Source organism: Syzygium oleosum, unplaced genomic scaffold (assembly GCF_021117445.2).
Source record: "Syzygium oleosum isolate NSW1041296 unplaced genomic scaffold, Sole_v2.1 Sole_v2.03, whole genome shotgun sequence".
NCBI classification, from domain to species: domain Eukaryota; kingdom Viridiplantae; phylum Streptophyta; class Magnoliopsida; order Myrtales; family Myrtaceae; genus Syzygium; species Syzygium oleosum.
The window spans coordinates 6156746-6179682 of NW_026607487.1; the positions used below are offsets into that span (position 1 = coordinate 6156746).

General features: G+C 41.9%; 1 protein-coding gene, 1 long non-coding RNA gene and 1 pseudogene across 2 annotated transcripts; all 3 read right to left on the reverse strand.

Annotated features, from left to right (window-relative positions):
* Window positions 1-10036: 10036 nt before the first annotated feature.
* Window positions 10037-13101, reverse strand: LOC115667780 (uncharacterized; annotated as a pseudogene).
* Window positions 13102-14023: 922 nt separating this feature from the next.
* LOC130137661 (uncharacterized) lies at window positions 14024-15422 on the reverse strand. The gene is made up of 3 exons (XR_008816023.1): window positions 15211-15422; window positions 14691-14942; window positions 14024-14353 (listed from the first exon to the last, which is right to left on the reverse strand). It is a non-coding gene; the product is annotated as an uncharacterized LOC130137661 (long non-coding RNA).
* A 16-nt stretch (window positions 15423-15438) lies between these two features.
* LOC130137660 (putative disease resistance protein At3g14460) lies at window positions 15439-18068 on the reverse strand. Its single transcript, XM_056309445.1, has one exon. The coding sequence runs from the start codon at window positions 18011-18013 to the stop codon at window positions 15482-15484; it is 2532 nt and encodes an 843-aa protein (XP_056165420.1). The 5' UTR covers window positions 18014-18068; the 3' UTR covers window positions 15439-15481.
* Window positions 18069-22937: the final 4869 nt, after the last annotated feature.

Here is a 22937-nt window from a genome sequence, read left to right on the forward strand (position 1 = left end):
CGAGGCTCGGCCCGTCGGCTATTGGCGAGGTCGGCCTCGCAGGCGGCGTGGCCGAGTTCTCGCCGAGATCGGCGAGACTCACCCCGCCGACAACGAGCGAGGTTGGCCTCGCCGAAGCAACGGCAAGGTCGGCCGAGGCTGAACCTCGCCATTGCTAGGCGAGCCGACCTTGCCAGATCCTGGTGAGAACTCGGCCACGCTGCCGGGCTTGCGAGGCCGACCCTCGCCAATGCCGACGGGCCGAGCCTCGCCGTGGTGGCGAGGCTCGGCCCCCGGCGGCTATTGGCAAGGTCGGCCCGCGCGGCCTACGGTGAGATCGGCCTCGCCCAAGACGGCGAGGCCGAGCCTCGCGCCCCCGCTCTCGGCCAGGTCACTGGGACCGCGGCCAGGCCCGAAGGTGAAACAAAAAAGAAAGAAAAGGAAAGGAAAAAGAAAAGAAAAAAGAATAAAAAAATTTGAAAAAATAAAAAATAATATTAAAAAATTGGACAAAAAGTTAACTGGGTAGATTTGGGACAAATATAAAAGTTTGGGGTTTTTTATGAGACAAAAAAAAGTTTGGGATATAATTGGGACAAAGGCTAAAGTTGGGGTTTTTTTAGGGAATTGGGCCGGTAATTGGCCAAGTAAAGTAGATGTAATACACAAAATATCATCCATCTCTACGTATGTATAAAAACACTTTTTTATGGGTCACCATTTGAATGTATACTCGATTTTTCATAAGTCCAATATTCTTGTCTTGATTGAGGCCACCGGCAAGTCTTTTCTTTTGATATCTAGTTTTGGCCAATGATGACTTAAAGAAGTCTGCTAAGAAAGTCTTCAGCTTCCAAAGAAATTGACTGGTGCTTAGTTAATAACTGAGGTTAGGTTACGGAGTTTCGTAGTCCATACTGTTAAATATGTCTTGAATTTTATGTACTCGGTCCGGTTCATCACCCGACCCGACATATTTTTTGTACTACCCAAAAGTGGAGAAAAAATTGAGATTTAGTTCGTGACGAGGAAGGTTGTGCCGATAGGCCCAACCCGGAGCAAGAGAACAACAAATGTCTCGGGGGGTTCGAGGGCTATGCCCTCGAGGAAATTTTTTGGGGAGCCCTATTTATACTGCGGCTAGGTTTTTTCATAGAAAAAAAGAGAGATTTTTGTTTTGGGAGAGATTTGTGAGCCGTGAGGTTTTGCTAAGTCGCTTTTTCGACTTCTGAAAACTGTATTCTCTTTGATTATAGTGAAATCTTGTTTTGCCTCACCCGTGAACGTAGATCACCTTATGATCGAATCACGTAAATCCTTGTGTTCTGTATTTGTTTTTCCGCATTTGTTTCGAACACATACCCATCTCTTCTTTCCTCCTCGCGATTTCGGTCTTTGTTTAAAGTTCTAAATCGTTGGATTGCTAGCACTAAATCTCAGCCGTCGATAATCAAATATTCCAGCAAATTGTCCAGCAAAAAGTTGCTGGTTTTCCTTTCTTCATTGATTGCTCTGCGACACCCCCCTCTTCCATCTTGATTTTTTGCACTCAAATCTGTTTTGCTCCTTCTCCACGGCACAACCATTCTTCCTCCGTCTCTTCTTCTTGTTTTTCTTCAGCATATTCTGTTCTTTTTCATCATTCTGTCTGTCTGTCTGTCTTTTTGTTTGTTGGTTTCTGTCCCGTCGTTTTCTCTCTTTCTTACTAGGAAGAGACTGCTGTTGCATTTCATCAGATGATGGTGTGGACCAAAGACTTTTCAAGCACTAAACTGCTCATTCTTTCTCGAAAGAAGCTGCCGTTGCATTTCATCTCGCCTCATTTGAATTTGAATTTCATTTCTTTTGCCTATAATTTCTCGGAAGCAAGTTGGTCGGACGCGGGACCAACAAGTCTTGGCATCATTAAAGCCAGCAAAGGCTCAGAAAGTAAAGAAGCGGGCCCCGTCTCCAACCCAACCCCGAAACTTTTCTGCTCTATTATTGTTCATTCAGTTTTCCCTCACCACTCACATCAATCGAATGCCCAAATGCACCCATCCGCCATCATCATGCATCACATAAGATCATATGGCATCGTGGTTTCATTGCAGCCTCATAAACCCCATCCTGTTATCAAATAAAGAAGTTATTACATACTTTTAGTTTACGTAGAACGAATACCATCGTAACCATTGATCATATGGGTCCCAACATAATGTCACGTAACACGAGAGCTCAATGCATTGAAAGCTCCAAATAATATGTAGTTGATTGCTCAACGAGAGTCTAGAAATACTTGATAAAAAAATCATTTTTAAAATAATGGCCATAAAAGAAAAATTGTTACTTTTCTTTGTTACTGTGGTTGCTACTGAGATTTGCCCTCTGAAAGATACATTATGCATAAGATTAGGGGGGAAAAATAGAGCGGCCCTAGATCGAATTAAATTGCAGACCTTCAAGCTTCATTTTTTCCGTTTACCTTTTTGCCAAGCAACAATGACTATATTCATGTTGAAGCTTCCTCGTTTTATTTGGTCCGCGGGGTCAAATAAAATATGCTTATTGTTTCAATAAATTTAATTAACCTACAAGGTTTTAAGGGACGGCTCAAGAAGTGAGTTAGCACGAGGACGCGGTTCAAGGGGTGGTTCAAGAAATGGGAGCCAGATAAGAACAAGAATTATTGCGCGAAGTAGAGGAAGACCCCTTCACCTTTCCCAGATGCAAAGCATGGAAAGAAGGGATCAAACTTTTTATAGTTTGTATGTTAGTGTTGTTCTTCCGATGCTTCGCACATGGGCCCAACCCTACGACAGGACACCAATACCCTATCCCACCAGAGAGAAGCTCTAAGCACCACCGATCATGAAAGTCGAAAGACTTTTGTATCGGTTGTCTAGGTTCTATCCATGCATCCCCCGGGAATTGGCTATTGAAATTCCGACAACTTGTTGACTTCCTTCTATTATAATGTAGATTTGTTAGGGCAATCAGAGGGATTGCGGCGTGCAAAGGAAGCAAGCTCTGAAAAGATATGTGCCAATATGAGATGTGAGGAATTTTGCGAATTGTTGTTAAATTATGTTTTATCGGGTGGATTTGCGATGGTTAAATTCATAATGAACATGTTTCGTGGTTTTAATATTTAGTGAAAGCCAACCTGCAAATGCATAATGACCCAAGTTTCAGTTTGTAAGCATGAACAATTTGAAGCCTGGTGTAAGACTGTCCGACTATTGCATTGCAAGATTCAACCATCAAATTTCAACACTAGAGAAAATGTCAGAGAGAATCAGATGTGCTCTAGGCAATTGATCCTACACGTTAGCTAATGAGGCTGTTTGTGGGATGAAAGAAGACCATTAGAAGTTAAAACTGTCTACATCAGTGTCGGCGTCGGTGATGCCACATCGGACTGCTGGTGTGCATGTTAATGATTTCTGATTTAGATTGGCCGAATGGACTCAATTTATAAAAATGTGAAAAAGGTTTAGGACTAAATTGATACAATTTGCAAATTAAAAGGTTTATAACTGAATTGGCATAAATTCAATAGGTTTTGGACTTGTTTTGTTCTTTTCCCTGTAAAAAAGCATTCCACTATTAAAGTTATAGCACTGAAATTGATTCTATGTGATGCCATAGTCCTTATGTCATTCATCTCAGCTATTTGACCTCATCCGTTTATAATTAGGACATGGAAACAAAGGAAAAATCGAATTAAGATCGATGCTCACACAAAACGCCAGATTATAGGCTCAGGGATCCTTCCCCGTAGCTTGCTTGCGCTATATTTTTCTACCTCAATTAAAGTTGAATTTGGCAATTAGATGCTGGGCTTTTCAGGATCTTCCTTTGCTATACTATAATGAAAGTGATTTAATTATGTTCATCGAGACATTTCGGTGCAAGATTTGAACGAATTAGCCGAGGCAAGTCGAACGAAATCCAAATTTGCGCTTGGGCTCGTTGGGTTCGAATTCAGATTTCAAATTATAAATTAGAGTATTTCAGGCCCAAGTCCAGAAAACCTTCTCAATCTCTCGGGCCTAATTCAGAAGAGTTCTCGGTCGCTAATACAAAATCTACCAACGATTTACACGATCTTTGAAGTTATAGCGGCAAACTCATGCAGCAATGGCAGTCGCCACCAAAGCCAAATACGCATGAGATGTTTCAAATGTCCTAGTGTAGATGCATGATCAGCAAAATCCAGAAAAAACAAAAGATGTTACTTCATTTACTCGATAACATTACAAGTAGAGCGAATGTGGAAGATCAGCATTGAATGAAGAGTTTCAACCCTAATACATCTCAAGACAATTTTTGCAATTTTTTTTTCCTTTTCTTTTCTTTTTCTTTTCTTTCCTTCCATTTTTGCCTGGCGGCCATAGGCGAGGACCACCCTCGCCTGGGCAATAGTCGCCCACACTAGATGTAGCGAGAAAATTATAAAACAATCATAAATTTTTTAGAATATTGCAAAAATTGCCCAGATTAGCACTAGCAACGCCACGTAAGACGGCCAACGTTCACATCAGTGATTTCCGGTCAAAATTGGCTAGAAGGACTATATTGGCAAAATATCGAAAGATTTATAACTAAATTGACACAATTGAGAAGTTTAGAACTAAATTTGCAAATCGTTAAAATGTTTAGGACTTTTTGGATAGTTCCTTTGTTTTTAGTTAAAACAATGCTCGCACAAGTTAGCCACGAAACTCACATCGTCGCCAAAACCATTAAATCTTCACTATTTCTAGGGATGAACACATTTTTGTGCCAGGCGCAACTTTCTTTGCCAAAATATGTTGCGACGTGGGTCTAGCAACGAAGCTTCATGACGAGGGGGTCTTGTCGCTAATAGCTCCAGTTACATGATACATATCAAGTTCTGGCGACGGATTTGCTTGGCCGACAGAAGCCCTTTTTCTAGTGAATCTAATGTTGGAGTATGTGTATAGATGTACCGCCAGATAGAAATCCATTAGTATAGGCCTTTTCTTCCGACAGATGAAATATCACATTCTTATGTTCAAAGCGTGCATATGATGCCCTAGGAGCTTGCTGTCCGTATGTATTTGTGCAGTGAAGGAGGATTTTTTGATCTCATTTGGATGATAAACTTGTATTGTGGTTGATGGGGTCTTCGTTCTGTTGAAGTAGCTACCGGCGCTTTTTGTTAGGTCTCCTGCGAGTGTTGCTGTCAACCTATTCTCATATTGGGCAATAGTGTGCATAGATGAAAGTTGCTCTCTTTGAGGTAAAGTAAGTGAGTGTTTCGAGCTAAATCTTCACTGCATCATGTTGACATCTTCTCGGCTTGCCATCCATGCTTTGAGAGTGTAAAATATCACCCGTCGTTCTATCGGTAGAGATAGTATGACGTTTGATCCCTTCTTCCTCTCCTTCGCACAGTACTTCTTCTTGTTGTCTGGCCCCCATTTCTTGAACCAGCTAAATACAGGGTGTCAAGAGATACTTGTCCATGGAGAAATTACAAGGTCCCTGTTGAGATGCAGTCCTTTTCTAAATAATGTGCATGCTCTTTAGGGTGAAGTGCACTTTCCTCTCGATAAATTGCTCACTTTTTTACAGTGAAGTGCATGCTTCTCATAATAATATACTCTCGTACACAGGAAAAAATTATCAAAAAAATCCTAAACCTGTCCTAAACCTTTTAATTTGTCTACGTCAATGCCACGTCGGATAGTTGGCATCCATATCAGTGATTTTTAGCTAAAATTGGCTAGATGAACTAAATTGTCAAAATATTTAGAACTAAATTAGTCAAATTAAATGGTTTAAGACTGTATTGGTACAATTACAATAGATTTATAATTTTTTTGGTAATTTTTCCCTCTTTCATGTCAAGCGCACATTCCTTTGAGGCCAAGTGCATCCTTCTTAGGGTCGAGTGAACACTCGTTATGGTCAAGAGTGAGCTCCTTCTGGCATCTAGATGAGAAATGTGCTTCTTTCGATGAGGGGCATGCCCCTTAAGCAGGTCGATGTTAACGGGGCTCCCATGGTATTCCTAATGTTCTATCAAGTTATCAAAACTATTGTGAAATCGTCTAGAAAGCCCATGTTCACCTTCTATTGTTGTAGGAACTGGTTAATTAATCCAATCAAGCCCACTACGATCATTTGCAAAATAGGGACGAGATTTTTCCGTTGTTTTAACCGTGGGTCAAATTCTAGTATAAGTTCCCAACTAAAATCCCCAACTCAGTTTTAGCAGAAAAGAAAGTCCCCAGCTCAGAGCGTTTGACCCTTTTTTGCCTTAAGTCAAAATTGAAGCAGTGGCCATCCATCTCGCTCGCAACCTCAAAAAAGGACTTGGAGCTCCCAAACATCATCAATTAAAGTGATTGCAAGATAGCCATTGATGCTCCGCTCAGCCCTCGATCTGTGCTTTGCTCTAACTCCAGGAAAGGCCAGGATTGAGTGTAACCTGTTCCTCCCGTTTCTCCAACAAATAATGTCTTCTTGTAAGACTCTTCAAATGATCAATGAATGATGTTACTTTCTAGCAAAATAATAAAAAGTATAGTTAGATTGATTTATTAAATCTAATGATGATTAGTTCGACAGAATTAAGACCTTCCTCTGTTCTTCATGAGAGAAACTCCAATCCAAAATTAGATGAGAGCGACATTCAATGCTTAGATTACAGAACAAGTAGAGAGATATTGTTCTCCCAACAGACGAACTGTTAATCCTGTCAAACGTAGGGAGTTTATCATGTATTACTAACCAAGAATTAAAGCCAAATCTCGGCACATTAGGGGAGAACCACACAAGTCTGTGCCAGTCAATATCAGCATTCTTGTTTCTGACAATTTCCGAAGCAACAAAAGAGTCAAAGCAACCAGTTGAAGAAGCTGTGCATACAACATTCTCTGCAGCTGAGGAATTAGGAAAATTCACACAACAAAGGGCAGCTTGGATGGAAACCAACTCTCTAGACCTAGCAGCGGGCCACTTCCAATGAGAGTTACGAATTACAGCAGATACTTTGGCCTGCAGAGGAAGAGAAGATTCATAAGTAATTCTCCCTGAGATATGATTCCGGCAAGAGCCCAGCATGGTGTCACAATCATACCAAGAGAAATATTATCTCCATTATCCACTATATATCTAATGCAGGGTTTCCAAATATTCCCAGACTTTTAATAACTTCTTCCAAGCATAAGTAGCATCTTGTTTACAGTCAAGGTGATAGCTATAGAGCCCGGCAAAACATAGAGACCACACCTCAGCAAAATACTCCACAGACACTTTAAAATACAAGCAAGATTTCACAAATCCAGTCTTCTAACACCAAGGCCTCCAAAGTGCTTAGGAGGACAGACGGTGTCCCATCCAACTTTTGCTCCCTCTTTAGCATCAGGATCTCCCTTCCAAAGGAAAGCTCTACACTTTCGCTCAACCATTTCAAAAACTTTCTTGGGCAACAAAAAGAGTTGACAGTAATAGTTAACCAGATTATGAATAACAGATTTAATAAGCTGAAGTTTGATGGCATATGAGCGGCTTTTAACTGTCCAAGCTCTAAATCTTGTTGTAATTCGATGATTTTATGAGAGGCTTATACTCCTTGTCTGAAAGTCTTCCAGACAATCGACAATTACTAGAAGAAAGAACCAAACAAGAACATAGGGTTGGCTGATCGGTCAAGCTGTTTGATTTGATTGCTGCATGTTAGACAAATGCATTTATCAAAAGCTAAAGTTGTTAGGAAACGTACCGAGCAATGTATATATGACGTACAACTTAACACTCCCCTTGCGTAGAACCGATCCCTTACGCATGCACGACACAATGTGGGCGTAATCACATCAATGAGATATCCAGGGAAATGATAACAAACAACATAACAGACGAGAAATGTTAAACCAATGACATGTGCTTTGATACAATGCTAGAAATGGACAAGTAGAATGCGGACAATTTGTCGGAAATTTAACAAAACAAGTAGAATGCAGACTATATGCTAATCCTTCAGAAGAGATTCTTTCTATGTTCTGATTATACCCCATGATCATTACCCGCCTCTTAAACAGCCAGTCAATAGAAATAGCAGAAACAAATCTACTCACCCTTTAAACTTTGCCAACCAGCGACTCCAGAATCCAAAGCTATGCATCTTTGACTCCATGAAGCAGAACATGAATAGTTATCAAAATGAACTTTGGGCAAAGATTTCATTGAGAGCTAACCAGTCCGCGAAACGCCTTCATTTGTGTCTGTACTCAAACCGACTAAACCATTCCTCAGTCTTGGATGGTGAGTAAAATGCCGGGATGGAAGGGTTGAGGCACAACAAATCTGTTTCCCCCATAGATCTCGATGTGCGTCACAGTATGCTCGGAAATGAGAAGATTGCGTGGGTGGGAATAAGTACTTTGAACCAGTAGATGCAGACAGAAAGTTAATATCGAGTTCCTTCCACTTATGGTGAATGCTGCCAGAGTAATTTTCGCGTATCAGAATCAGAGAAAATAGTCGAATACATTCCACAACTTAGTAAATGTGTTCAAATGTGTTCAAAGGGCGTGGCCGCCTTGCCCAGATCTGGGTGAGGCCAGCTTCGCCATGGCCTCATCGACCGCGGGCGGTTGAAGAGGACAGTCAACAGGGACGCACAGCGGACGTAAAATAGGCAAGCTCCGGACAAATCCATCGTTGTTCGGGACCCAGTCAGTGATGAGATCTCTCTTTGGCAACGGTCCTTTGTACTGTCCCTTTGCTTGAAAACGAACACAAAGCATATGAATAACGAACACGAATTGAAGAATTTTGTGTAGAAGCAAAGCGACGTGGAAGCACCTCCGCCAGCGGATATGAAGAAGCCCTGACGGAGCGCGGGAAAGTAGGGCTCGGACGACGACGGAGGCGAAGGCGATGGGGGTTGGAGGGAAGGAAGTCGGGGAGGAGTATAGTTCCTGCTTTCAGATTAAACCCAAACCCAAACCCAAGTGTTTACTAGTAGATTGCTTGAAAACAGAAACCTGCAAATGCAATAAGAAACCAAGCTCTGAATTCTGAGCATCTATCTTGGGTCATCGTCAAAGCTGGAAGGAATAACATATCGTAGAAGTACAATAATGCATAAGACGATCAATAGCTTGAAGCATGAGCAGTTAAATCACTACGCTCAATCTTATTTTGAAACTAGAGACATCGCCCATCCATATCAAGGACTTTATAATTATCGAAAGTGAAAGACCGCTCAAGGCAAAGTGAGAACCTTTTTTAACCAATTCTATCAATTAACGACAATCGCGATATGTTTTGAATAGTCGTAAGACTGGACGATTCCCATGAAGTCAGGTAGCTGTTGTTGATTAACATCAATTACTCTGCTCGACTGCTGCAATACTAAATAAGTTCATAGAAGTCCATAGATTCTTTATAAGACTCCCTAAACATCAATGGTACTAAAGAAATAGGCAAAAGGAGAAAAGGGCTTCATGAGTTGGATATTCTTGTCAAAGACTGGGGCTGCTTCTTGGAAGAGGTCTTCATCAGCAAATTTGCTTTGACAAGTAAAGTCCGAAGCACAAACACCATCGACCATTCCAAATAATTCCTTTTTTGAAATGATGATGATATTATGGCGAATATCTACAAGAAAAAGTCCAAATTTAGAGGTTGAATTTCCTACGGATGTAACCGAGTGAAATTACCATGAATGCCAAAAAAAATTGTTGTTAAGTCTCTCTTGGAATCTTAGTCAATATACATTTCTCGTTTTAATCTTATAACAACTCCTTTTCATCGATTGTGCTTCTTCCTCCAATAACTATCTGGAGAAATGCAAAGGTCAGTACCTAGACCTCATGAAAATTGGACCCGAAAAGAGGAGGGTTGAAGTTGACATCTGTCTGCTGTCACTGGATAGTTTTCAGAGCAAAACACTGCAACTTTACACAACAATAAACGATAATAAGCACAATCTCAAACAAACCTTACTCTAGCTAGATAGTTTTCACAAACTTAGATTCCAAGCAAGACACAACCTACAATGCTTATTGGTGCCAATCTTATTTTGAGACCAAGGCAACACTCAAAACTATGCTTAAGAGAGAACTCGACAATGTTGATTACATTAAAGGTCGAGAACTAGATGATAGTGAGATTCAATGATTAGTTTGACAGAATTAAGACCTTCCTCTGTTCTTCATTAGAGAAACTCCACTCCAAAATTATATGAGAGCGAGATTCAATGCTTAGATTACAGAACAAGTAGAGAGATCTTGTTCTCCCAACAGAAGAACTGTTAATCCTCTCAAAGGGGGGGAGTTTATCACGCATATGACTAAACAAGAAATAAAGCCAGATCTTGGCACATTAGGGGAGGACCACACAAGTTTGTGCCAGTCAACATTGGCACTCTTATTTCTGACAATTTCCCAAGCAACAAAAGAGTTAAGGCAACCATTTAAAGAAGCTGTTCATACTACTTTGTCTGCAGCTGAGGAACTGGGAAAATCACACCACAAACTGCAGCTTGGAAGGGAATCGACTCTTCAGACCTAGCAGCGGACCACTTCCAATGAGAGTTACAAATTACAGCAGATACTTTGGCCTGCAGAGGAAGAGAAGAGTCATGAGTTATTCTCCGTGAGAAATGATCCGGTGAGATCCAAGCATGGTGCCACAAGTCATACCAAAGAGAAATAATCTCCATTACCCACTCTATATCTAATATGGCATTCAAAGTTTTCCGGACTCTTAATAACTTCTTCCAAGCATAATAAGCAGCATCCGGCTTACAGTCAAGATGCTCCCCATACAACAAGTCAAAACATAGAGACCTACATCTCAACAACATACTTCACAGACACTTCAAAATACAAGCAAGATTTCCCAAATCCAGTCTTCGAATGCCAAGCCTCCAAACTGCTTAGGAAGACAGACAGTGTCCCATGTAACTTTTGCTCCCTCTTTGGCATCGGAATTTCCCATCCAAAGGAAAGCACTATAGTTTCGCTCAACCATTTCAGTTACTTTCTTGGACAGCAAAAAGAGTTGACACTAATAGTCAACCAGACTATAAATAACAGATTAATAAGCTGAAGGTCATCGGCCTATGAGCGGCTTTTAACTGTCCAAGCTTTAAATCTTGTTGTAATTTGATGATTTATGAGATTGTCTAAAAGTCTTTCAGACCATCCAAAATAACTAGAAGAAAGAACCAAACAAGAACATAGGGTTGGGGTTGGCTGATTGATCATGCTGTTTGATTAGATTGCTGCATATTAGACAAATGCATTTTTTAAAAGCTTAAGCTGTTAGGAAACGCGCCAAACAATGTATATATAATGTATAACTTAACACTCCCCTTGCGTAGAACTGCAGCCTTACACACTTACAACAGAATGTGGACATAATCACGTCAATGGGATAACTAGGTAAATGATAACAAGCGACATGACAGACCATAAATTTTGAACCATTGGCATGTGTTTTGATACAATGCTAGAAATGAACAAATAGAATGCGGATAATTTGCTGGAATCTCAACAAAACAAGTAGAATGCGGACAATTTGCTAATCCTTCAGAAGAGATTCTTTTGGGATTCTGATTGTTCCCCATGATCATTACCCGCCTCTTAAACAGCCAGTCAAAAGTAAAAGCAGAAACAAATCTACTCACCCTTTAAACTTTGCCAACCAGCAACTCCAGGGCTATGCATCTTTGATTCCATGAAGCAGAATACGAATACTTATCGAAATGAACAATGGGCAAAGATTTCATTGAGTGCTATCCAGGACGCAAAACGCCTTCATTTGTGTCTGCACTCAAAGCGACTAAACCATTCCGTAGTCTTGGATGGTGAGTAAAATGCTGGAATGGAAGGGTTGAGGTGCAATAAATCTGTTTCCCCCATAGATCTCGATGTTGTCTCTGTAAATGCAGACAGAAAGTTAATACCGAGTTCCTTCCACTTTTGGTGAATGCTGCAAAAGTAATTTTCGCATATCAGAATCAAAGATATAAGGGAAATTAGTCAGGTACATTCCACAACTTAGTAAATGTGTCCAAATGGAGTTTCCAGACTAAAACAGGAAAGAGGATTTGGAGTACCCATTAACATGAAATGAACTTGCTCTATCCATCCTGAAGTTCTGAGCCATACTTCTTCGATGCAATGCAACTTTCAAACATTTTTCAAGCTCGTCTTTGCTATTTATTCATCATATAAATCATGTCCAGACTTTAGATTCATCTAGCAGATCGAACATCCGGGGAAAAACAAGACATTTATTGAACAGGGAAAGAGAACACAGGCATACCACTATCCCTGCCAGTAATTCGAGAACCAACAAAAAATCATGGAAAAGCTTTCACCAAAGTGGAGATGTTAACAAGAAAGCCAGCAACTCCGGGGCTATCCATCTTTGATTCCATGAAGCAGAATACGAATACTTATCAAAATGAACAATGGGTAAAGATTTCATTGAGTGCTATCCAGGACGCAAAACGCCTTCATTTGTGTCTGCACTCAAAGCGACTAAACCATTCCTCAGTCTTGGATGGTGAGTAAAATGCTGGAACGGAAGGGTTGAGGTGCAATAAATCTGTTTCCCCCATAGATCTCGATGTTGTATCTGTAAATGCAGACAGAAAGTCAATACTGAGTTGCTTCCACTTCTGGTGAATGCCGCAATAGTAATTTTCGTATATCAGAATAAGAGATATTAGCGAAATTAGTCGGGTACATTCCGCAACTTAGTAAATGTGATCAAATGGAGTGTCCAGAATAAAACAGGAAAGAGGATTCAAAGCACCTTAACTGCCATTAACATGACATGAACTTGCTCTATCCATATGAAGTTCTGACTTCTGAGCTACCCTTTTACAATGAGACCCAACTTTCAAACATTTTCAAACTTCGTCTTTGCTATTTATTCATCACATAAATCATGTCCAGATTTTAGATTCATCTAGCCGATCGAACATCACGGGGAAAAACAAGACACTTATTGAACAGGGAAAGAGAACACGTACATACCGATCCCCGCGAGTAATTCGAGAACCAACTGATCACGGAAAAGCTTCCACGAAAGCCGAGATCTTAACAAGAAAGCTAGGCTGCAGTGGCATGTACCCTTCTTCTTCATCTCTACAATGAGGAGCAATCTCACGTCCAGGGTCAACCCCCTTCAGCATCTTCTCCTACTAAGACTTAAATACCGGTGAGGCGGCGATGGCGAAGGAAAGGGTACCGACCAAACTTCACCAATGGGAATTCCAGTGTAATCTGCAAGGCAAGCAGGATTGAGAGAGAATCTTGGGTAATGAGGCGATGACAAAAGAATTGGTGGATGAGGGAGCGCAGAAAAACTGGTGGAATGCAAAAAAAAATAAAAAAAATCAGCCGGTCGACAACATCCCCGGGATTTTTTCACGACAATTTACGCCGGACCGATGAGATCACGGGGGGAAGAAAGCATTTCAATGGAGAGGGGGGGAACCGGTGCCAAATCTGAGGAGAGAATTTGACAGCGAGTTGAAATCAAATACCTGGTTTTTACCCCGAAGGGCCATCGAGAGGAGGAGAGCCGAAGAAGAAGCGGAGAGAGGCGGTGATTGGGATGGTGATGGCTATACGCCCAAAAGTAGCTGCTTCTTCTTCAAGCTTTACTACTGCTAAAATCTTCTAAAATAATAATTAAAATACGGAACCCCCTTTTCCCAAAAAAAGCCAAAGCTCAGATAATATTAAAACCCCCCCTATCGATTCCCCGCATATAATAGCATTCGAGTCTGAATCGCCCTTTTAAGTAATTGACTCCAATGTGTAATCATCGCCAAATACGACCAGCGGGATTTCGCGGATGAGGGGCCAATAGCGGCCGGTCCCTTTCTTGCATCGCTCCTCCAGAATCTCGCATCCAAAGATCGAGAGTTCTTCAAGGGAGGGAGGGAGGCCATCCTGGGGCAACTCCCTCAGCTTCGGGCAATTAGTGATCCTTAATCTCTTGAGAGAGGGAGGGAGACTGCTGGACAGTCTTTCATCCAAAGAAAGTGTTGATTGAATCCAGAGCTATGCATCTTTGAATCCATGAAGCAGAACATGAATAGTTATCAAAATGAACTTTGGGCAAAGATTTCATTGAGAGCTAACCAGTCCGCGAAACGCCTTCATTTGTGTCTGTACTCAAACCGACTAAACCATTCCTCAGTCTTGGATGGTGAGTAAAATGCTGGAATGGAAGGGTTGAGGCACAACAAATCTGTTTCCCCCATAGATCTGGATGTGCGTCACAGTATGCTCAGAAATGAGAAGATTGCGTGGGTGGGAATAAGTACTTTGAACCGGTAGATGCAGACAGAAAGTTAATATCGAGTTCCTTCCACTTATGGTGAATGCTGCCAGAGTAATTTTCGCGTATCAGAATCAGAGAAGATAGTCGAATACATTCCACAACTTAGTAAATGTGTTCAAATGGAGTGTCCAGACTAAAACAGGAAAGATGATTTAAAGCACCTTAACTGCCATTAACATAACATGAACTTTGCTCTATCCATCCTGAAGTTTTGATCCACCCTTTTTCGATGCGATGCAACTTTCAAACATTTTTAAACTTTGTCTTTGCTATTTATTCATCACATAAATCATGTCCAGATTTTAGATTCATCTAGCCGATCGAACATCACGGGGAAAAACAAGACACTTATTGAACAGGGAAAGAGAACACGTACATACCTCGATCCCCGCGAGTAATTCGAGAACCAACTGATCAAGGGAAAAGCTTCCACGAAAGTCCGAGATGTTAACAAGAAAGCTATGCTGCAGTGGCATGGACCCTTCTTCTTCGTCTCTACAATGAGGAGCAATCTCACGTCCAGGGTCAACCCCTCCAGCATCTTCTCCTCCTAAGACTTAAATACCGGTGAGGCGGCGATGGCGAAGGAAAGGGTACCGACCAAACTTCACCAATGGGAATTCCAGTGTAATCTGCAAGGCAAGCAGGATTGAGAGAGAATCTTGGGTAATGAGCGATGACAAAAGAATTGGTGGATGAGGGAGCGCAGAAAAACTGGTGGAATGCCAAAATAAAAAATAAAAAAAAAAATCAGCCCGTCGACAACATCCCCGGGATTTTTTCACGACAATTTGTGCCGGACCGATGAGATCACGGGGGGAAGAAAGCATTTCAATGGAGAGGGGGGGAACCGGTACCAAATCTGAGGAGAGAAATTGACAGCGAGTTGAAATCAAATACCTGGTTTTTACCCCGAAGGGCCATCGAAATCTTCGCGAGATCGAGAGGAGGAGAGCGGAGAGAGGCGGTGATTGGGATGGTGATGGTTACGCCCAAAAGCAGCTGCTGCTGCTTCTTCAGGCTTACTACTACTAAAATCTTCTAAAATAATAATTAAAATACGGAATTCCCTTTTCCAAAAAAAGAAGCCAAAGCTCAGATAATATTAAAATCCCCCCCCTCCCCCAATCTCTTCCCCGCATATAACAGCATTCGAGCCTGAATCCTCCTTTTAAGTAATTGACTCCGATGGGTCATCACCGGTTAATGAAACCAGCGGGATTTCGCGGATGAGGGGCCAATAGCGGCCGGTCCCTTTCTTGCATCGCTCCACCAGAATCCCACATCCACGGATCCAGAGATTCTTTAGGGAGGGAGGGAGGCCATCCTGGGGCAACTCCCTCAGCTTCGGGCAATTTTTGAACGATAACATCTGTAGAGAGGGAGGGAGACTGCTGGACAGTCTTTCCACCTTCCCCATGTCCCGCATACAGAGATCGAGCAGAGAGGAAGGGAGCGGAAGCCGAAGATCCTTCTCCTCTCCCACTCCTCCCACCCTGCCGTCGATATGCAGAGATTGAAGGGAGGTGAGGGGGGTAAGCCACTCCCTCACCGGCTGCTTCATATTCCCGCATCCCCTTACTTCAAGTTCCTGTAGCTGGGGCGGCAATCCTCCGTGGGGAAAGCACGCAATACTCTCACACCCTGAAATTTCGAATTCACGGAGACATGGAAGTTGATACAACTGATTAGGTAACGATTTTATCTTCGGACAATTATAAAGAGAAAATCTCGAGATGCTGAGAGGAAGAGGAGGGAAGCACTCTAGCTCCAGTGCAGGACAGTTGACCAATGCCAAGGAAGTGAGATGGGATAGTGTGTGCAGGCACGGAGGTAAACTTCTCAAATTCTCGCAATACCAAATTTCAATCTCTTGAAGCGACCGAAGACAATCTACATTTATCTCCGCGAGCGACTCCACTCCATTGCAGTAAGAAATCTCAAGTGTCTTGAGGGTCGCAGGTAAAAATCTACCCTCGCTAAATAGAGAAGCTGGTAGAGAATTGCATTCGTCAATTGTTAACTCTTGCAGACAAGACGTCATGTCAATGCGGTTATTGCTATTGCTGCTGTTGCCACTGCTTGGTTCATCCGGATGAATACTTAATCCTCTGGGTAAAGATTGCAACATATTGCAGCGTTCGACATTTAATGATATCACCGATGTTGGTATACCTGTTTCGGGGAAAGACACGAGTTTTGGACAGTTACCGACCATCAAGTTTATAAGAGAGGAGAGGGTATGCATTTTGCTTGGGAGCTTCTCTAAATTGACGCAATTTGTCAATATGATAGTCTCGAGGTTGATGGGCAGCTCTATATCTCCTTCTCCAGCCCCAAAATATATGAATTCCAAACAATTATGGACGACTAACCTCTTCAGGCAAGCAAGATTCCCAATTATATCTATGTCTTGCCACAAGTACAATAGCTTTTCACAACTTCTCATCTCCAACTCCTCCAGTTTGATCAAGGAGCTTGTAAACCCATGACTTAAGCAAGTTAGGTTAGCAACATCTTTTACAACAAGAGCGGTTAGAGATGTCAAGTTCACCAAACTCTTCAGCACCCCCTCATTACAACCTCCAAACTCTAATTTCTCAAGAGATGGAAGGCTCGTGATAGAGGGCGAGGCATCCATGCGAGGACAGGAGTTGATTTCAAGCTCTATGAGGGAGCTTAGTTGACTAGGCAATCTTCCGATCAAAATAGGGCAATCTTGTATGACGAGATGCTCAAGACGAGGGAACAAAACTCCCACTTCTTCAGTGCCGACCCAATGAGACCAGTCCTCCCATAATGGCATGTCCTTGAATTCCAGAGTTATTAAGGACATAAAAGGACTTCTAGTTCCATAAAATTCAAATCCAACCTTGCGTATTGCATTTAGACCTTCGATGTACAGTTCTTTCAGCGAAGATAGTTGCCCGAGTGATGGTAATGTTTTGGCCCTACGACACCCGTGTAAATGTAAATGCACTATGTTAACATGTGGGGGACTTCCTAACCATGATGGGAATTCTAGGCCACCATAAAAAAATATTTTGAGAATTTGAAGGTTTTGGTGAGGGCAAAGTAAGTCAAGGACCTTTGCTTCAAGCTCTTCATCCCGGAAATTCTCAAAATCTCTACACCATTGCATGGTTAACCAGCATATTCCCTTCTTCGTGTATAAATTGGCATCCGTGGCATCTCTGGCTTCTTGAACCATATGCAAATCAGAGATGCATAATTCCCCTCTAAGGTTCTCCAGATTTTTTAACTCCTTCAATCTCGAGCCATTTTCCGTTCCCACTACAAACTTCGACAACATCTCAAGACCTACCAAATTACCTATATTCAGTGGCATCCCTATTAGGCTCGGAGTGTCGGTAATATCGAGATATCTCAGATTGATCAGTTTCTCCATATCTTCGGGTAATTTGATAAGCTCATTACAGCCCCGCAACATCAAAGCCTCTAGATTGTACAATGCAACAATTGACTTTGGAAGCATTTTGATATTAGTATACGACAGATTAAGGTGCCTTAGGTGCCTCAGTTTGCCAATGCAATCTGGTACCTCTCCGATGCAGTAGTGACTTAATGAAATCACTCTCAAGTACTTCAATGCTTGCAACAAGTCACATATCACTTTCTGGGACAAATAGGAATAAGGGCTAGATTGCTTCCTTAACGATATGAAGCTCCTAAGTCCCTTCATTTGATGATATATCTTGAATCTTTCCGGTACAATGTGAATACTTGGAAATGAATGAGGCATGACGAGCTAAAGATGCATTTTTTTATCATGCTCAAACTCAAGCTCCCCGAGCTAAAATGGGTTGCACCCGCCACTAACTTTGCCAGGTCATTCACAAGATCATGCATCAAGAATCTTAATTCACTGCTACTCGAATTTTGAAATAACGATCTAGATACTAGCTCGTCAAAATAATTCAAACCTGCATTCCAACGGTCCTTTCCTTCTTTTCCCTCAACGAAGCCCTCTCGCAATCCACCAAGTGAATCAACTCGTCTCTTGGATTTCATAGTCTTGGGGAAATATAGCACAAGTAAGCGAAACATCTCCTCAAATAGGAAGGGAGATGGAGGTAGCTAAGTTTCAAAGCCGGAAGGATGTTAATTCTTTCTTCCGGTAGATCCCAAATCTTGCTATTCAATACAGCTTCCCATTCACGGGGACTGACTTTAGCACGTAGCAGCCCGGCCAATGCCTTCACGGCTAATGGCAAACCTTTGCATTTTTCTACTATTTTCCGGCCTAATACTTCAAGATCGGTACGACCATCGAAATTTCGGTCTCCAAGAGCATGAAATGCAAACAAAGTCATACAAGCATCTGGTGATAGCACTTTGAGAGTTATCGGTCGAGCACGGGCCATTAAAGCAATGTCGAGGTGACGAGTTGTGATAATGATCTTGCTTCCCTTCTCTCCAGATTGAAAAGGCTTCAAGAGGGTTGTCCAGTTGTCATAATTCTCATTCCAAATATCGTCTAATACGACAAGAAACTTCTTCCCCGAAAGGTTTTTCTTGAGCTCATCTTGAAGCCAATTCAGGGTTTTACCTTTCACAGGACAAACGGCGGTTGGTCATCTCCAGGATACTCTTTGTAATAGAAAGCAAATCGAAATTATCGGAAACACAGGCCCATGCTTTCTCATCATAGGTGAGACTAGTATCATGGTAGACTCGCTGAGCTAGAGCCGTCTTCCCAACACCCCCCATCCCTACGATGGCAATTACTTCTGGATCCACACATGTTCTATTGTCCTCGATTCGGGTCAGCCATTCGAGGATCTGCCTTTTTTCATCCTCCCTACTAACAAAACAAGGCTCGGTCCCATCCGTAGCGGGAGGCCGCCTATCCAGTTGGCTGTATGCTGATCGTTGCCCATTATTCTCTCTCAGGCTCAGATCATCTTTAAGAGTTATGATCTCCTGCAATCTTCTATCCATCTCTTCGATCTTGGATCTCATTTTGCAGTCGAACATAAATGCACATGGACTAAATCTGAAGCAATAATTCGGAAGAAGAGATTGCACCTTGCTACAACCGGGTTCCGCCTTGGACTCGTTCTTCGCGGATTTTGTGGCGAACTCATCAAGCAAGTCGTCAATGTCGTAGGCCAAGTTCCTGAGATCTTCGAGCCACGACTTCACCTCTGGATCGCCGTTCAGTTGCCTGTCCTCTGCATCATCCAGCACGTGGTCAATCCTGATCAGCCTCTGCCCCCATTTCTTCAGCAGCTTATCGATACCCTCGTGCCGCGCAAAGTTGAGAAGCTCGCGAGAGGCCAACCTATCAAACAGCACTTGAAGAAAGGCCCCAAGAAAGAGCTCTGCGATGGGCATGGCTTGGTTCGGGAGCAGCAAAGAATTAAACGAGAGTGCGCGTATGGTTCGAAACAAAGTGTACTGAGCGGAGAGGAAACACAAGTTCTAATTTCCAGGACAACAGCATCAAATGATGGTGTGAACCAAAGACTTTTCAAGCACTGGAGTGCTTTCTTTCTCGGAAGAAGCTGTCGTTGCGTTTCATCTCGTCTCATTTGAATTTGAATTTCATTTATTTTTCCTTAATTTCTCGGAAGCAAGTTGGTTGGACGTGGGACCAACAAGTCTTGGCATCATTGAAGCCACCAAAGGCTCAGAAAGTAAAGAAGTGGGCCCCGTCTCCAACCCAACCCCGAAACTCCTGCTCTATTATTGTTCAATCAGTTCTCTCTCACCACTCACATCACACAAATTCTCAAAATGCACCCATCCACCTCCATCATGAATCACGTGGATCATATGGCATCATGGTTTCATTGATGCAGCCTTATGAACCCCATCCTGTTATCAAATAAAGGAGCAGTTATCACATAATTTTAGTTTATGTAAACCGAATACCACCTTAATCATTGACCATATGGGTCTCAACATTATTCAACGTAACATGAAAGCTCAATGCATTGAAAGCTCAAAAAATTATGTAGTAGATTGCTCAACAAGTGTCCATAAACACTCGATAAAACACTCACTAGAAAGAAAAAAACTGTTACTTTTCTTCATTACTATGGTTGCTACCTAAATTTGTTCTCTGAAAGATTCATTATGTGTAAAATTCGGGGAAAAATTGAGTGACCCTAGATCGAATTAAATTGCAGACCTTCAAGCTTCATTTTCTTTTTACCTTTTTCCCAAGCAAAAATGATTATATTCATAATGAAGCTTCCTCCTTTTATAGGTAGAATTTGATATAGAGCTATTCATACCCTATTATTATACTTGCACGCTACAATATTTATACTTGCACGATGACTAAATTTTGGATTATATGGGTAAGTATATTTTACCAACGGTTAACACCATTTTTGTTAACGAATTTGTAGGTTACTTTTTTTTTAGAATAGTTATTGCTGGCTAATTCCAAAAAAAAAAGCACAAATTTTATCTTGAGTGACAATTCTGATCCGAACTTTTTTTTATCTCAATAAAAAATACTAAATTTTACTCGAGTCCTAAATCTAGCTCAAAGTGATATGAAATTTTAAAATTATCCGGGTCAAATTTGAGATTTAAGTAAAAATTGATAATTTTTTATGAGACGAAATAAAAGTTCGGGCCAGAATAGATGCTCAAGGTAAAATCTGTAGCTCTTCCATTTTTTGTTTTGGAATTAGGCCGTTGTTGCTGCTATTCGCAAAATAATTTGTACAGATTTGGGACTCGATATATAAATTATACTTTGGTTGTGCACCCAAGCCTCCGTTGCAGCGGGTCCTCCATCTCCCATCGAAAGCGGATCTCTCCGTGTCCCTACTTAATATTGGCGTTCCCATGCGGGAAGCCTAAACGACGGATAGGACCACGCGGGCGAGTTGGGTCCCCTCGGCCATCACTGCGCGTGCATGGAGTCGTACCGCCCTCTGGATCGGTGCGAGGTTGACACGACACGTACGAAGCTTTGATAATGGCTACGTGACCGGCCAAGGGCCAGAAAAGCAACTCGACTCCTCCAGCCGTGGCTAACTATCGACATCACTTTTTCTTTTCTTTTTTTTGGGTTTCAGCGCCAGGCCTGTCCTGATGTAACTGCATGGAAGCAAATCCCGCCATCCCTTCTCTGAGAGTGTTCATCTCAGGCCAAGCGGTAAAAAAGGTCGAATGGATGCAACGGAGGTACGAACAGCTAGATAAGAAGCGACTGAAGGAGCCTGACGAGTCGCCGGTTAGGCCAAAAAAAAAAAAAAAACAACTGCCGGTCGAGGATTTTAGGACCAGCGACGGACGGGAATTAGGCGACGTGCAGCGGCGGTGGACGATGCCGAGGGAGCTTTCTTCCTCTGCGTTTTAGACAGAGAGAGAGGTAGAGAGAGAGAGAGAGAGAGAGAGAGAGAGAGAGAGAGAGGGGACGTACGCCATTGAAACTCTGGTCAAGCTTTAATCCCTAGGCTAGTAGTTCGAAAGCTCGCCGGTGAGAAATAATATGTTTAAGGACATAATGAAAGCCCTTCTATTGTCATCAAGAAACCCTTCGTGAGTGGGTTGATGGATATTCGAATCGTCAAAAAAAAAAAATCTTAATAGTCGATTAAGAGCGTCTCCAAGTTTGTTTTGATACGATGATTTCATGTTAAAATTACAACAAAATATACGTCATTACGACCACGGTATGACTTAAAAATATGTTTCTTCTTTTTTTCTTAGGGAGTTTCATTAGTTATCGTAGCCCGAGCGAGAACAATTCTCGATCGTCAAAGTAATATGCCAACCCTAAACTCTCTAAACGTTTTTTAATCTTCACTAATCCCATCAATCAAGTGACCTTAGCCCTCCCCTATATACCAATAAATCACGTACCGATTTCTTTACCTTTTAATGAAGTTTGGTGGTCTTTACTCGCTCATCTCCAACACATTTATTAACCACCCACCCATCTACCTCATTCCAATATAAACTCTCTCTCTCTCTCCATGTATGTTACTTTTCAATTTTATGTTATTGTTACCCTTTTCTCATACGAGTGTCTTTCAATTTCACTTTGAAGAAAATTCCATGATTTTACAGTAGATTTGATAAATAATGAATTGTCTCATTATGTGTGATTAACAAGAGAAATTGTCAGTTTACTTCTTCTTTTTAATGATTCTCTTGAAAATCACACGAATGTCCCTCATTAACCCTCTGTCCAAAATTTATCGTTGACAACCGAGAAATGAAAAACTCCAAAGCACGAACTATTTGAGTATTTCGAGCGCGAGCTCTCCAACCGCGAGAGATGAAATATTCCCAAGCACGAGATATCAATGAGCGCAAAATCACTAATGGAGATTTTGATGAAGGGTTAATGCAGAACATATTTGGGATTCAAGTAAAAGTTTGTGATCTTTTATGAGATAAAGACCACCCGCCTGGGTGGCGCTGCTGGAAAGGGCACTCTTCCTCTCGCAAAAGGTTGGGTGTTCGAATCCCGGGCGCCGCAGGGTGACTTAACCGGTGCACGTGTGTGGTGGCTAGCACGTGTCGCCCCCAGGGTTTACCTCCCGGCTGTCGGCCGTACGGGGGTTCCCTGGGTTACCAAAAAAAAAAAAAAACAATTAAAGTGAAATTGAAACCAGACCTAAAGTTGGGATTTT